This window comes from Cavia porcellus, unplaced genomic scaffold, assembly GCF_034190915.1.
Source record: "Cavia porcellus strain 051 isolate PalLab524CR breed Dunkin Hartley unplaced genomic scaffold, mCavPor4.1 scaffold_29, whole genome shotgun sequence".
In the NCBI taxonomy this organism is placed as follows: domain Eukaryota; kingdom Metazoa; phylum Chordata; class Mammalia; order Rodentia; family Caviidae; genus Cavia; species Cavia porcellus.
Window position 1 is genome coordinate 21,526,899 of NW_026947512.1, and position 15,040 is coordinate 21,541,938.

Here is a 15,040-nt window from a genome sequence, read left to right on the forward strand (position 1 = left end):
TGCATTTAGTATTCATTTTATTTGACACTTCATACTAAAATAAGCATAAATTCTGTATTCTAATGTGTATATATTTATATATATATATACATATATTCAAAGCTATATGTTCTCTTTAATTCATAAAACTTTGATAGGTTTTTTTTTTTTTTTTAGAACATGAGATTGTATATTCTTGGGAATAAGAGGCATGTATGTGTAATTGGCTAATGAAGGAATAGGAAATCACCTTTATGTTTGAGGTTGTGAATTTTTAGATCACTTGGACATTACGTTAAGACTAAATATTTGAAAACAAAAAAGCAAAAAAGGCTAGGTATGGTAGCGCACATCTGTAATCCGAGCACTGGGAGGGGTGGGGGGAGCTGAGATAGGTGGATTGGAGGTGACCCTGAACTACACAGCAAGAGCCTGTTTCTAACAAAAACAAAAAAGACTAAATACTTGATCATTTACTTGTATATTCAGATACAGTATCATATATTTCTGTGGCACTGGAGGTTGAACCGAAGGCCTTTGTACTGAGCTACTACATCTCTAGACTTTTTTTTTTACTTATAATTTTAGACTGTTTTTTGATCTAACTTTCAAAGCAGATCGGTTCATTTCTGAAAGACAGTATGATTGTTGATTGATTGATTGATAGAATTCAAGGGTGCTCTACCACTGACCTGCATCTCCAGCCCTTTTTATTTTGAGAAACAATCTCATGAAGTTACTCTCACTGCCCTGAATTTATGATCCTCCTCCCTCAGCCTCCTGAGTAGCTTGAATTACAGGCATGTTCTACTGTACCTGGCCACTAGAAGTTTTTATAAAGTATGAGAGGGCAAAACTGTGGACCATAAAAAGACTTCTGTTAACCTTTCATAGACTATTAAGAAGAAATGTGATTTTATTCTGCTGCTTGTATTATTCATTTTTAGTTACTGAACTAAACAATAGATAAATCAGACTTTCATCTTTTTATCAAAAAAGTCCAGTGTGTTATTAGCTGCCTTTTAAAACTTAGCCGTAGTCTGTATTGATAGGGCACTCTTAACAAAGTCCAGTATGTTATTAGCTGCCCTTTAAAAACTTTGCCGTAGTCTGTATTGATAGGGCAGTATGACTACATTAAACACCTGAAGAGTTTACTTGTATTTATTGCATTCTTGAACCGACAATAGTGCCTTTTTTTATAGGTAGGTAGATAGTGCATCAAATAGTTTGTAGTTTCCTTTATTTGAGACAGGGTCTCACTGTGTAATCCAGGCTGTCCTATCACTAAACAAAATCTTGTTTTGCTTTTACATTAAAAGCAATCCATAGTGGTAAATTCCAACAATATAGCCTTTCTTTCTCTTTTTTCCTCCTCCATAACTGCACATTGAACCCAGGATCTCACATGCTAGGCAGTCAACTCTTATCACTGAGCAAGCAATGTATCCCCAACCTTGCTGTAATGTTCTTTGATAGATACTAGGTTTTTGTTTGTTTATGGTGTGTGTGTGTGTGTGTGTTTTGAGGCAGGGTTTCACTATCTGGTGTTTAGACTGACCTTAAACTCACTTCATAGCTTAGACTGGCCTCTGGCCTCAAACTCACAGAAGTCCTCATGCCTCAGCCCTCCCGAGTGCTGGGATTACAGGTGTGTGCCACCAGTAGAATAACTTTATAAGTATGCAGTTGGGTTAAAGGATGTTAGTATTCTTGAATTAACATTTTATCATTTAATAAACATTATTTAATGCATTTAACATACTTCAGACATAATAGAAAGGGCAAGGAAGCAGAATCACTTGTAATCTTGCTACTGGTAGTGAAAATTTTTAACTTTTGCTAAATATTTTTTCAGTGATTTTTTTCTGTGTAACATATTTAAGGGCAATCTCCCCATGTCAACAAATAGACATCTTTACTATAATTTTTTCCTTTCTTTTGCTTTTCTCATTAAAGTATGTCATGTACAGTTTGCCATTGTACCTTTTTAAAGATTAGATGTAATCAGTTTATTATAAAAGACCTGGAGATTATTTATATGGTGAAAGCTTTTAGAACTTCAATGGATTGGGTAGTGCCACTTAATGCCATTTCAATAGTGATTTATTTCAGTTTACATACTTTACAAGAATATCACCATCTCTAAGAAATTATCTGGATTACTTTGTTACCTCCTGATATGGTTGATATATTGTATCCATTTGAGAAGTTTAGAAGAGACTCGGCAGGGAGTCAGGATCCTCCTTGTGCGAGAGAAGGGCTAGGAGATTTTGTAAGTGCTGCACCTTTGGAGAGGAGTGGCCTGGGTACAATGTAAGGGAGGAAAAGAGGCTTGCTCTCCCCCCACTTGTGTTCTTGTTGCTTTACTGCCTTCTGCCACCTTCAAGCGTTGCCTCTGTGTCATGCCACCCTGCCTTGGAACTATCTGATTATGGACTGAAGCCTCAACAAACAGTGAGCTAAATAAACCTTTCCTTCCTTCACCAAAATACCTCTCAGGGATTTTGTCCCAGCAGTGAAAGAAGAGTAACCAAAATACCTCAAAATTCTGGAAGAACTTTTATCTCCAACTTTCATGCCAGCTGGTGGAATCTCTCCACACTTTCCATTAGTCTGATCCCACAGCTGCTATTGTTGCTTGCAATGCTTTTCCTTGAGATTTTTCTGGTAGCATAACACTTCCTTTGGTTACACTTCCTGCTGCAATCTGTTTAGCCAGTGCTCTGTCAAACACCAGGAGAAACTTTCTGAGTGTCTATCCTTTCCTGATTCTTTTTAAGGATGTCATTCAGTGACACTGAGTACATTCACTTTGTTGTGTAGCCATCACTGCTTTCCACCTGCAGACCTTTTTAATATCCAAAACTGAAACTCATTAAAACCACATAATGTTTATACCTTTTGTGGACATTTGTTTTCAGTTCCCTCCACACATAGGTAACAGTACATGTATACTTTTCTACTTTTTTATTTATTTACAATGGCATTCTTCTGTAATTAGGGAAATTCTTTCAAGGGCAGATGTATGAGTAGACAAATTGGATGATTATAAAATTGGCTTTGGATATTGGTTTTCCCTTCCCAGCATTGAAGAATTTATTTTCAATTTTATACTAAAAGTCAGTGTTCCTGGAAGGTTAAATATGTAAACATATTTTATAGGTAATTGACATCAATGCATCTGCTTTATAGAGAGATGCTTCTGTTCTTTTGCATAAATTAGTGACTTTTGAACAGAGAATGAGGCTCAGGTACATTGCTGGAGCAGAGTGTAGGAAGAGGTACATATGGGATGTATCTGATTTGAGAAAGTGGGTGGGTGCTCGTTCATACAATATTCTGTCCAGTAGAAAAAAGGTTGAGAAATAACCTCCTTCTGTTGATAGGCTGGTTAGAGATGGGATCATATAACCTTAGTTGTTATTGTAAAGTAAGTTTTTAAATATTAGATGATTATTAATTCTTCTAATAAGAGCTTTCGCTCTCTCCTAGGACTGGCAGCCACCATTTGCATGTGATGTTGATAAACTTCATTTTACCCCACGTATCCAGAGGCTGAACGAATTGGAGGTAATGTCCTCACTAGTGTTTCAATGTCTATTCAGGAGGGTCCCATTTGAAGAGGCTCTGATGGTTTTGTGAATTGAAAATATGCAAATAATATAATACTGGTAAAGCAAATTACAGGTGAAGCCATTGTACCAAACCAAACTTCATTAATACCACTGTTTTGTCAGTCATTTTATTTTGTCCTATTAATGCATATGAATCCTATGTTTAAGTGATAATCACTGGGATTTAGATTTTAAAAAGAGCCAGTGTTGAAAACCATACAATAAAAGAGATTCTGCAGCCTAAGTTTCTTTCAAACACGTAACTTCATTTAGTTTTAATAATTCACTTTAGCTTTCCAATGAAGAGTATGGAGGATTTTCTAGAGAACAGGTAATATTTTCAGTTTTTGTGCTACTGGAAATTTAAGGTGCAGAATGAATGAGACTTAGAGTACTGATAACAGAGACAGGTTGATTACATTAGTATTTGCAAACCTGATTTTAATACCCAACCATGTTTTGTTTTTCTACATTGAATCAAACATTCTTATCTTAAATAGTACACATATTAAATAGAATTTTGTGTGTGTGTGTGTGTGTGTGTGTGTGTGTTTTGTTACTATTTTTTGTTGTTATTACTGGGAATCAAACTCAGAACCTCACACTTGCCAGGCAGGCACTGTACCACTGAGCTAAATCCCCATCCCTAGTGTACATAGTTTTTAATTTTGGTCTTTTTCGTTTTTATCGGTACTGGGGATCGAACTCACGACTGCCTGCTTCCAAGGCAGGCGCTTATGCCGCGGAGCTAAACCTCCAGCCCCAGTTTTTAAGAATTTCAATGTATTTTCAGGTTTCAAAGTTGTCCTTGTTTTCTGCTGTCTGTGAATTATCAGAGCTTATCACCCTTACAATGGTAGAATCACTATTGTAAATGTTTTTATACTTGTGTTTGAGCAAATAAGATAATTTCCATTTATAGGGAGTAGACCTTTAAAATATCGAGTCATAAAAAGACCTAGCTGTGGGCATGTGGTTTACTTGTTATGTAATTTTAATCAATGACGTGAAATTTTGTTTATAATACCTCCTTTTTTTTTTAATCGGTACCGGGGATCGAACTCACGACCGCCTGCTTGCAAGGCAGGTTCTTATGCCGCTGAGCTAAATCCCCAGCCCCAATACCTCCTTTTTTGTGGTGCTACAGATTGAACCCCCACATGATAAGCAAGGGCACTACTACCATTTGTCTGTTAAAAATTTTTTTTTATGGTACTGGGGATTGATGCCAGGGCCTTTGTACTGATCTACATCCCTAACCTTTTTTTTTTTTTTTTTTTCTTTTAAATCTTCTTTGTAATAAGATATTGGTTGGTCTTGAACTTACTATATAGCCCAGGCTGGCCTTGAACGCCTACTGCAGCCTCCCAAGTACTGAGATTGTAGGTGGGCACCACCATAGCCAGCTTTTATTTTTTATCTTGGAACAGGCTCCTGTAAGTCACTAAGTTGCCCAGGTGAGGCTTGAATTTGGAATCTTCCAGTCTCTGCCTCCTGTAGGACAATAGAGGATCAAACTCCTCTGCACACGCGCACGTGTTTTTTTAGTACTGCGAATTGAACTCTAGGGCTTTTACTTTAAAGTACAGCCTCAGTGCTTTTAGAATTTTTGTTTTATTTTAAGATAAGAGCTCAGTAACTTGCTCAAGCCGACTTAGAACTTGGAATCCTCTTGCCTTAGCCTCCCAAGTAGCCAAGTTACAATATCTCCTAAACGAAGCATCTTTCAGAGTGGCTACTCATGTTACACAAAGATTTATTATGTGTTTAATTGCATGCTTAGTACATGGTAATGTTTTTTGTAACTTCGGCTGATCTCGAATTTACAAGGATCCTCTTGCCTCAGCCTCCTGAGTGCTGGGATGACAGGCATGTGCCACCATGCCTGATTCATGGTAATATTCAAAAAATTTTTTCATTAGTTACATGGGTGCTTACATTCCTTATGGGGAACTGGAGCATGTACATAATACATCTTGATCCTTTTTGTATTTTTTTCTCCCCAGTAAGGGTTGAATTAAAGTTTTATTGAACTAACATATGATTATTTAACCTTTTACTCTATATACTTTTGGCTGTTTCTTGATTGAATTCAGAAAGTGCTTTTTTGCCTCTTGTGGTGGCTTATGCCTGTAATCCTGGAATTACTCTGGAGGCTGAAAAAGGAGGATTGCTGTGAGCTTGAGGCCAGCCTAAACTATATATTGATGAATACAAGGCCAGCCTAAACTAAATAGTGAGACTCTGTCTCAAAACACAACAAAAAAAAAACTTTTGTACTTTACATATATAGGAGTGAAAATACCACCTGGGCAGGTAGTAGGCAAGAGCTTTAAAATAAGCTGGGCGAGTACCTAGCATGGTGGTACACACCTGTAGTCTTTTGAGTTGTGGAGAGGCTACTGGTGGACAATCTCTTGAACCTTGAGTTTCAAGCCAGTATGGGAAATTACAAAACACTATCAAATGAAAAAAAAACCTACGTGAAGTCAGAATTTATTTCTTTGTTATTTAGGCTCAAACTCGTGTAAAATTGAATTTCCTGGATCAGATTGCAAAGTACTGGGAGTTACAAGGAAGTACTCTTAAAATTCCACATGTGGAGAGGAAGATCTTGGACTTGTTTCAGCTGAACAAGGTACAGTGGTAATGACTACTTACTCATTTCATAGGCTGACAGAATGAATTTTATCTTCTTTGCTATAAAAAGAAACTTGTTATTTGAAATTTATAAAGTGAAAGTTTTAGTTTAGTGGGGTGATTAGGGTTGGGCCCTCTTTGCATGTTTCAAGTGGAACATTTTGATGCTGCCTGTTTTGTCATTTTAAAATTTTACGATAATTCTACAAACTGTTCCTTTCAACTTTAGTACAAATAAGGAAGCTGAGGCTTAGGAAGATTAAAAAAAAAAAAAAAAAAAAGACCAGGCTAAAGAGTCTGACCCATAATTCTAGGTTCCAATCAATTTTGGAAGCCTGCATTCTTTACCAAATCTTTAGGGGAGATTTCAAGGGTTACAGAGAAAGACCAAGTGCTAGCATCTTTTTTATAGTAGACATCTAATTGTTAACCTAGTTATTTAACTTTGGGAATGCAAGAGAGAGTTGGATGGACAAAGTTGTATACCATTCTGTCAAAAGAGGTGTTTTAATTTTCTGCCTTAAAATTAATAATATATGTATTTTGTCTTTTGACTTGGGAAATGTACTTTTTTAAAAATTTTATTTTATTTAAGGAGAAAAAGAAAAAAAAACAGAAAGGGTACAAGTTATACAGAATTTCAGAAAGAATAAACACTAGGGAATCACTAGTTAATGGATTACATATTGTTATCTTACAAATAGTTGTTCAAGTTACAAAATTAAAGCATATAAAGTGGACTTTCAAACAGTGAGATTGCAAACAGTTCTGTTCAATGATACAACAAAACTCAGTAATATGGTTATCTATCTTATACACTTAAATATACATGCAGTTATATCCTTTAAAGCACTTTCTTTTCCTCTCTTTTGTACAATGACAATTACACATTTTGGGTTTTATTACTCCCACAGTTCTTATTACTTTTTTTTTTTTTTTCATTTTTATCGGTACCAGGGATCAAACTCATGAATGCTTGCTTGCAAGGCAGGTGCTTATGCCACTGAGCTAAATCCCCAGCCCCATTACTTTTTTTTTGAAGAGAGTAAAACCAAATGTGACATAACAGAACAGAGTCAGTCAAATCAAAAGGATGGACATAATACATAATGTAAAAGCAAAATACCAGCTGATCAACAATGGTTACCATACTGCCTCTTGCTATCTTAAAAAGAATTGCCTATATCATCAGTTATAATAAAATTGAACAAAACAGTAAAGAATAAAACCAAAACATTGGAGACATTACAGGACTTTAAAAGAAGATAATAGTCAACCAGAATGGGCGTCATAATGAATCTTATTGTCTTCACAGTTGTTGCCTATACTTTCGAAGTTGGTACTATCAAGCAAAGCAGAATAGGGGGAAATCAGTCAAAACAAGATGGTGAGAGCAATACAGGATTTCAAATCAAGTTAATAGGAAATTAAAGTGGGTTATTATAATATATCCTGCTATTTTTTCCTTTAATTAAAAGGATAAAAATAAAAAAGTAAATAATAAAAAAAGGAGATTGAGATAAAAGAGGGCATAACAACAAGACAGTGCAGGTCAAAACATAACCATTTAAGCAAAATAGTGTTTTACCACAAGATAATCCCGACATAAAAGTAGTTACCATAGTGTCTCTTTCCTTGAAATCTTTGAGTATAACTTCGTATACTGTAGCATCAAACATATCAAGACAATGTAAAACCATTCAAGGGAATGACAGTATAACAGGGTGTTTAGAACCAACTATCAGAAAATGAACAATGGTTTTTGTATAATCTCCTTGTCTATAAAAGGTTTGCTTATATTATCACATATAATAAAATCCAAAAAGATACAACATGTTAAGACCGATGGAGACAGAAGAATAAAAGCTTGATGGGACTTCAAAACAAGATGATATTAAATCAGCACTAGCTATTATGATGTCTTGTTTTCTCCAAAATAGCTGTTCTTACCATCCAGTCTTCTCTGCCTCATTTCTATTGAGCTCTTTTTCTGTTACTTGTTGTCAGTTTGTCTTCTTCATTTCACTTTCTGCTCCATTCATTGTGGCCTCTCTGCCAGTTTCTGGGATCTTGGTATTTTCCTTTTTTTAGAATATCCTGCAGTATTCTCTGTAGAGTTGAAGTGGTGGTTGCAAATTCCCCTAGTTCCTCTTTATCCTGGAAGCACCTTGTTTTTCCATCAATTTCTAGGGACAGTTGTGCAGGATATATCAATCTTGGCTGGAGGTTATTATCTTTCAAAGCTTGAATTATTTCCCCCCAAGCTCTTCATGATTTGATGGTTTGTGCCGAGAAGTCTGCTGTAATTCTGATGGGTGTTCCCTTGTAAGTGATGTGTTTCTTGTCTCTGACAGCTTTTAATATTCTGTTCTTATATTGGATTTCTGGAATTTTGATTATTATATGCCTGGGTGTAGCTCTGTTTGGGTTGTAGGTGGCTGGGGTCCTGTATGCCTCATACATCTAAGTATCTTTACCTTTTGCTAAATTAGGGAAATTCTCCTGGATTATTTCTGTGAATAGCTTTTGTAGTTCATTTGTTTGTGTCCCTACTTCTTCTTTTACATTCTTAAGTTATAGATCCTCTTATCATCTTCTAGCCTTTGTATTGTTGCTGTTTGTTTCCTTGTTATTTTAAAGAAGTTTTTCATTTCATGCTCCCGCATTACAAATCTGTCCTCCAGTTCAGATAATCTATCCTTAGTTTCTTTCAAGCTGTTATGCCAGCTTTCAATAGAGTTTTTAGTTTCCTGGTAATCCCTTTGAACCTGCTTCACATATTCTATGTTTTCTGTATTTTCTCCATCAAACAATTCTCCCCTTTTTTTCTGTTCTTCCATTCCACCATCTGTTTTTTTCTTGGGCGGTGCTTAGCATTTCTCTAACTATTCTACTTATATCTTGCTTTATTTTGTTAAATACTTCACTTTTGAACTCATCTGTGAGGCTCCGGAGATACCGCTTTATGTCTGTTGGTGCCGTGTCTGATATTGCATGTTTTCTGTCCTCATTCTCCTTTGCATTCAGCTTTCCTGGATCCGTGTTCTCAGGATTGGGGACTGAGGACTCTTTCTTGTTGCTCCCTCTTCCCATACTTTTTGTTCTCCATATAAGCGAGTATAGGAGGCCCAGTTTTTTTTTTCCTCTTTGTCTGTTACAGTTTGTTTGAATTGTACCCGCTAGGTGTTCCCGCCCACTGCAGTGTAGTAGGTAGACACAGACCTGGGCAGCCTCTGCTGGGCCTGCCCCTCCAGGTCAACCTACCGAAGGCTTCATTGCTAGGGTGCACCTCCAGGCGCTGGGACCTGGTTTGGGCTAGCTTACTGGGTCTTAGTCAGCGGCCTCACCGGGCCAGGCACTTTCCCACCAATCCTGCTTGAGAGGGGAATATGGGACTGCAGCGTCCTGTTCCGGCATGTCTGCCTGGTCCCAGTATGTCCTTTGCTGAAGCCTCCTACTTTATGGAAGGGTCCCCGTTCTGCTCACTCTCCTCAGGTCGATGCAGGGCTCCCTGCCAGTCCTGCTCCCAACTCCGTTCGCCAGTTCCCACTCTCAGAATTTTCCCACATCTCTCTCCCTGCTGTGTTGATTCAGATGCAGCAGTGGCAGCAGGAAATTGAAATTGTGGCTTCCAGTGGCACGGGCTCCAGCTTCTGCACTGAGACATTATCTGTTCATGTTATAGCACCGGGATTGCCAGTTGGTTTCTCTTAGCTTAGTTCATTCCTGGGTTGGCAGGGTACATCTCCCTCTGCTTAGGACTCCTTGCACCACACCATTCCTGGACTCTTAAGAGGGGTATCTCAGAGAGCCTCCAAAGCTGCTGCTATCTGTCCATGTTCTCCCGGAAGTCTCAGGAAATGTACTTTTAAAAGATAACCATAATGAGGAGCATTTCATTCTTGAAGTCATACCTAGATATTGAGGGAATTAGTAGTGGTTTTTGTGTAAGCATTTCTAATTTCTTTTGCTATTTTAACAGTTAGTTGCAGAAGAAGGTGGATTTGCAGTTGTTTGCAAGGATAGAAAATGGACCAAAATTGCCACAAAGATGGGGTTTGCTCCCGGCAAAGCTGTGGGCTCACATATCAGAGGGCATTACGAACGAATCCTCAACCCTTACAATTTATTTCTGTCTGGAGACAGTTTGAGGGTAAGTTTTGGTGCTAGCCATAACGTGCCTTACTTGACAACCTGCTTGTTGTTTCTTTCAGGGGCAATGAAAAGATCTTGATTATGTTTGAAAGACATTATTTAGCAAGACCATGTTTTGTGGATATATTCTCCATTGCTTTTGTCCTATTTTTTAAGAGCACTCATACTTAGAAGTTTTGGTTTTTGAAAGAATAAGATTGTAGCCTGTCATTTTTTTGTCAGAAGCTGAAATCTGTATTTACTTGAACTATAGGTGTTTCTTTACAACAAGGAGTTACTATGTACTTGTTATGCACTATGCTTTTGTGTTTTTAAAGGACTTGCTGTTTAAGGGTCTCCTGATTGTCACATGAATGGTAATATTTGAGAAGGGTAGGGGACTTAATAATGCTGCATAGCTAATGGGTTCCTCTTCTAACCATTCCTATCTAGCTATATTTGTTTCCATAAAAAGTGGTATTCATGATATTATTTGGCTAAAAACTTTTATCTTCTTGAGGCAGAATTATGTTATAAAAGTTTCTCATTTATTTCAAAACCCTTATAGAAAGGAGTGTCCTAATCTATTTACATTGAGTTACTGTATAATAGAACAGCAACTCTATAGTTTTTAAGAATTGTTTCTGTGCTTTGGAAAGAAGATAAGAGTTTCTATTTTGTTTTGTTTTGCTTTAGTTTACTTACTGGTTTTTTGAAATGGGGTCTCATTATATAGTTCAGGCTGGCTTTCGTGCCCAGCAACACAGTTTCTAAGGGCAAACCAGTAATCAAACCCTTGTCCTGCCAGGCATGTTGTCCCTTGGGAGGCTGAGGCAGGAGGACTGCTATGAGTTTGAGGGCACATGAGTAAAAGGCCAGTCCAATTTACATAGCAAGACCCTGTCTCAAAAATAAAACAAGAGAAAACCCTTGTCCTGTTATAGACCCATACTGTCTATAATGCTTAAATTCTGTAGATTTTAATACCATTCTGATTTTCTTCCCTTTTTTCTTTCTTGAGTCCTGGTCAGGACTTCATCTAGAAGAAGATGACCAATGGGATATTCAAAAAGTTGTTTTTCTTTTTTTAAAAAATTATATATTATATGAATGGTTAGGGAGCCCATGGGTGACACTGTTTCAAATAATAAATGTGACATCTTTATTCCTGTTTTAATTCAGATCTAGATGCTTCTTCATATAGATTAAGTTTTGTCTTGAGCTCTTTTTTTTTGGTCTTTTTCTTTTTTATCAGTACCAAGGATTGAATTCATGGCCACACTCTTGCAAGGCAGGCACTTGAGCCGCTGAGCTAAATCCCCAGGCCCTCTCTTGTGCTCTTCCAAGTGTGGTAGTTACAGTGGATAAGGGGAAACAGTGTTATCTGCTATATGAGATGAACATTTTACAAATACATTGTCTCTATCCTTATAATAGGCAGTGTAGTATCATAGTTGAAAAACAGTGAAGTGTTTATACAGCAAAGAGCCTGAAAGCAACAGGTATTTTAAAGGTACCCTTTACAAACATTGCATATATAACAGTTAAGAATTTGTTGAGGAATCTACTATGTGCCAAGCGTATTCTAGGAACTGATGGATATTCACTGCAGAAAGTTTAATAGAAATACAAGAAATCATGAAATTTCCATGATCGTAATTCTCATATCTGTTATCTTGTAAAACTATTTTTATATATGTATGTACGAATTGCAGAGTATTCTTCATATATGGCATTGTGTCCTGTGGGTTTTTATGTTTGCTTGTTTTTGTTTTTGGTATCAAAATATGAATATATGCTCTATCATTGAAGGATTTTGAAAACATGATTTCTAATGCTGGCATTTCTTTCCTTTTTTTTTCCCCCTTGTTCTTTTTGCAGTATTGGGTATCGAATCCTGGGCTTTAAGCTACATTCATATCCCTTTACCCACCCCCCCAAGTTTTTATTAAATTAGTGGTTTTGGAAACATGTAATTAGGGGAAGAAAAAGAGAATGGTTCACAGTGAAGTAATTGTTGCGAAGGTGTTGAACTAGAGACTAAGTTAAATTTTGGAAACTCGAGAAAAGTTGAATAGGCCTCATTCTTGAATCACTATGTTTTCTGAATGTCTTAAGGGATTTCTGTCTTTGGGATGATGTGATTATGATGCAATGACATTAATCACCTCTAAATCTGTGTGTGTGTGTGTGTGTGTGTGTGTGTGTCTTTTTGAGACAAGGTCTTTCTGTGTAGTTCAGGCTGGCCTTAGGCTCACTTTGTAGCCCAGGCTGGTCTCGAATTTGCAACAATCCTCCTACCTCAGCCTCCCAAGTGCTGGGATTACAGGATTGTACCACCATGCCCTGCCTAAATCTCAGTTTCTTAAGTGAAGGTTAAAATTAGCTGCATGTGATGGCATTAGCTATAAAACCAACATGTTGGTATGTATTTTGAGTTATGGCTTGGAACAAAATCATAAAAATAATAAATAATCTAAAAAGCTGCTGAGCTTGATTTTACTTTAGATCTTTAAAGTCTCTGCAGAACCAAGCTGACCATTGATATGTAACCATTAAGACTAATGGGAAATAAGGATGGATCTATTTTCCTAAAATGAATAACATTTATCCTTGATGGCAGAGTAGTACTGGCTTCAATATAAATACCACATTTTATTTAACCATTCAGGTATTGGACACTTAGATTGTTTAAACTGTTAAATTGTTTCTCTGCAATCTAATAATGGCTGTTATAAAGTAGTGATAGTGCTTGTTTATTATTTATGTATAGCTAATGCCAAGTAAGAGTTATACAGCACACACCAGATGGTTACATTGTGGAACTTGCTTTTAAAAAAATGAATGTTTGTGGATCCTCTTAGGAAAGAGACGTACTTACTTGAAATTAATATTTTGTTGTTATATTGTATTGACATTAAATATCATCTTTCAATCAGCTTAGAATTAAAAAGAAAAAATAAAGGAAATAGAGGCAGTTGGTTGAACTAGTTATTGCTGTGGACTATCTATAATCGGTGCCTTGTGAGTTAGACTTTGTAAAAATAAGCTGAAGTAGATGGAAACCCTAGTAAGGAAGGATACTTCGGTAAAATGATTATTTTCTCAGTTCAGGTGATGTATTTGGTAATAACTCTGCTAGTTACGTGTGAAACTAGAGAATTGTGAGACCTAGAAAACATGTTGGATTCTCTTTTTTACTTCACTTTTTAAAAATATGAAATGTCCTTAATATAGAAAATTATTTTTGATACTTTTAAGGGCCCTTTCTAATAGTTTGGATCTTCAGTTAGTTGACTGTTGCAACCACAGGTAATAACTAACAAGTGTCTCATTGAGAGTGCCTTGAACCTGCTGTGGCTTCTTGTAACCTGATGAGATCAGTGATAAAATAAATTTAAGAACTACCATTCATCTGTTAGAAGACATTTTTGGTCAGGTGTGGTAGCACATGCCTGTAATCGCAGTGCTCAGAAGGCAGGAAAGTTCAAGGCCAGCATGTGCTACATAAGGAGGTTAAGGCCAGTCTGAACTATATAGTAAAACCTTGTCTCAAAAAAACAAAAAAAAGAAAAAAAATTTAAGTGGCTATACCTCTTTTATATATGTGTATGTGCTTGCTTGTATTATAAACTTGTCTTTGTATTTATATTTCTAGCACTTTTTTTTTTTTGGTACTAGGTATTGAACTCACAACCTTGTGCTTGCCAAGCAGGTGCTGTGCTGCTGAGCTAGATTTCTGGCCTTGTGTTTAAATTTAGAAGAAGCAGACCTGTTATATATGTAAACTGTAAGATATACTCTGTAAAACCAAGCAAAACATTCAAAGATTAAGAAGGGAAATGTGGAACTGGGGATATAGCTCAGCAACATGAGCACCTGCATGAAAAGTACAAGTGGTCCTGAGTTCAATTCCCAATACCAAGAAAAAAAAAAGAGATTTATCAGTATAATTGTGTTTTATTTCTAGTGTCTACAGAAGCCCAACCTGACCACAGACACCAAGGACAAAGAATACAAACCCCACGATATTCCACAGAGGCAGTCTGTGCAGCCCTCAGAAACGTGTCCCCCTGCCCGGCGAGCAAAACGTATGAGAGCGGAGGTGAGAGTCTCGAGGTGGCAAAAAGGCATTGTGGAGCTCTAGTGCCAAGTGGCTGTCATACTAGCTGCCTCACATACACATACTCTTTGTAGATTTGGACCTTGTTTATTTCACAAAGGGATGCCTGGTGTATTCCAGCTGTTACACTTTGGGTAGGCATGGTGGGGAACCATACCAGCAAAGGGATAAGGAATTGAAGAAGTCTTTCTGGGTTCATGCTGCTGTGATACACTACTGCATTGTTGTTATGGTCAAAATATCAGAAAGAATTGGTGCTGTGGTGTTCTTATTTGGATTGCCTATAAGCCTCACAAAATTAGTTGATGTTCATTGGCCATTACAGGAGGGATATATGAAGTTATTTATTTTTATGGTATGGGCAGTTGAACTCAGGAAGTTGTACTAATAGGCGGGTGCTTTGTGCTGAGCTATGTCCTTGGCCATAAGAGTTTTTAATAGAGGTGTTAAAATACAGTGAAAGCTATTTTTCTCTGACTTAATAAAAAGGAGTATGGAATCACTAACATAATTATGCTAAGAGAAAAATTGGGAAGCATGTAGTAGC

The 15,040-nt window shown here is 36.9% G+C and overlaps 1 protein-coding gene across 1 annotated transcript in view; it reads left to right on the forward strand.

Annotated features, from left to right (window-relative positions):
* Kdm5b (lysine demethylase 5B) overlaps nt 1-15,040 on the forward strand; it is a 71,439-nt gene that overhangs the window by 20,351 nt on the left and 36,048 nt on the right. Inside the window, exons 2-5 of the mRNA XM_063240117.1 lie at nt 3,475-3,552; nt 6,112-6,234; nt 10,219-10,389; nt 14,341-14,475. Of these exons, the coding sequence (XP_063096187.1) occupies nt 3,475-3,552; nt 6,112-6,234; nt 10,219-10,389; nt 14,341-14,475 (507 nt within the window). The remainder of the gene's footprint in view (nt 1-3,474; nt 3,553-6,111; nt 6,235-10,218; nt 10,390-14,340; nt 14,476-15,040) is intronic.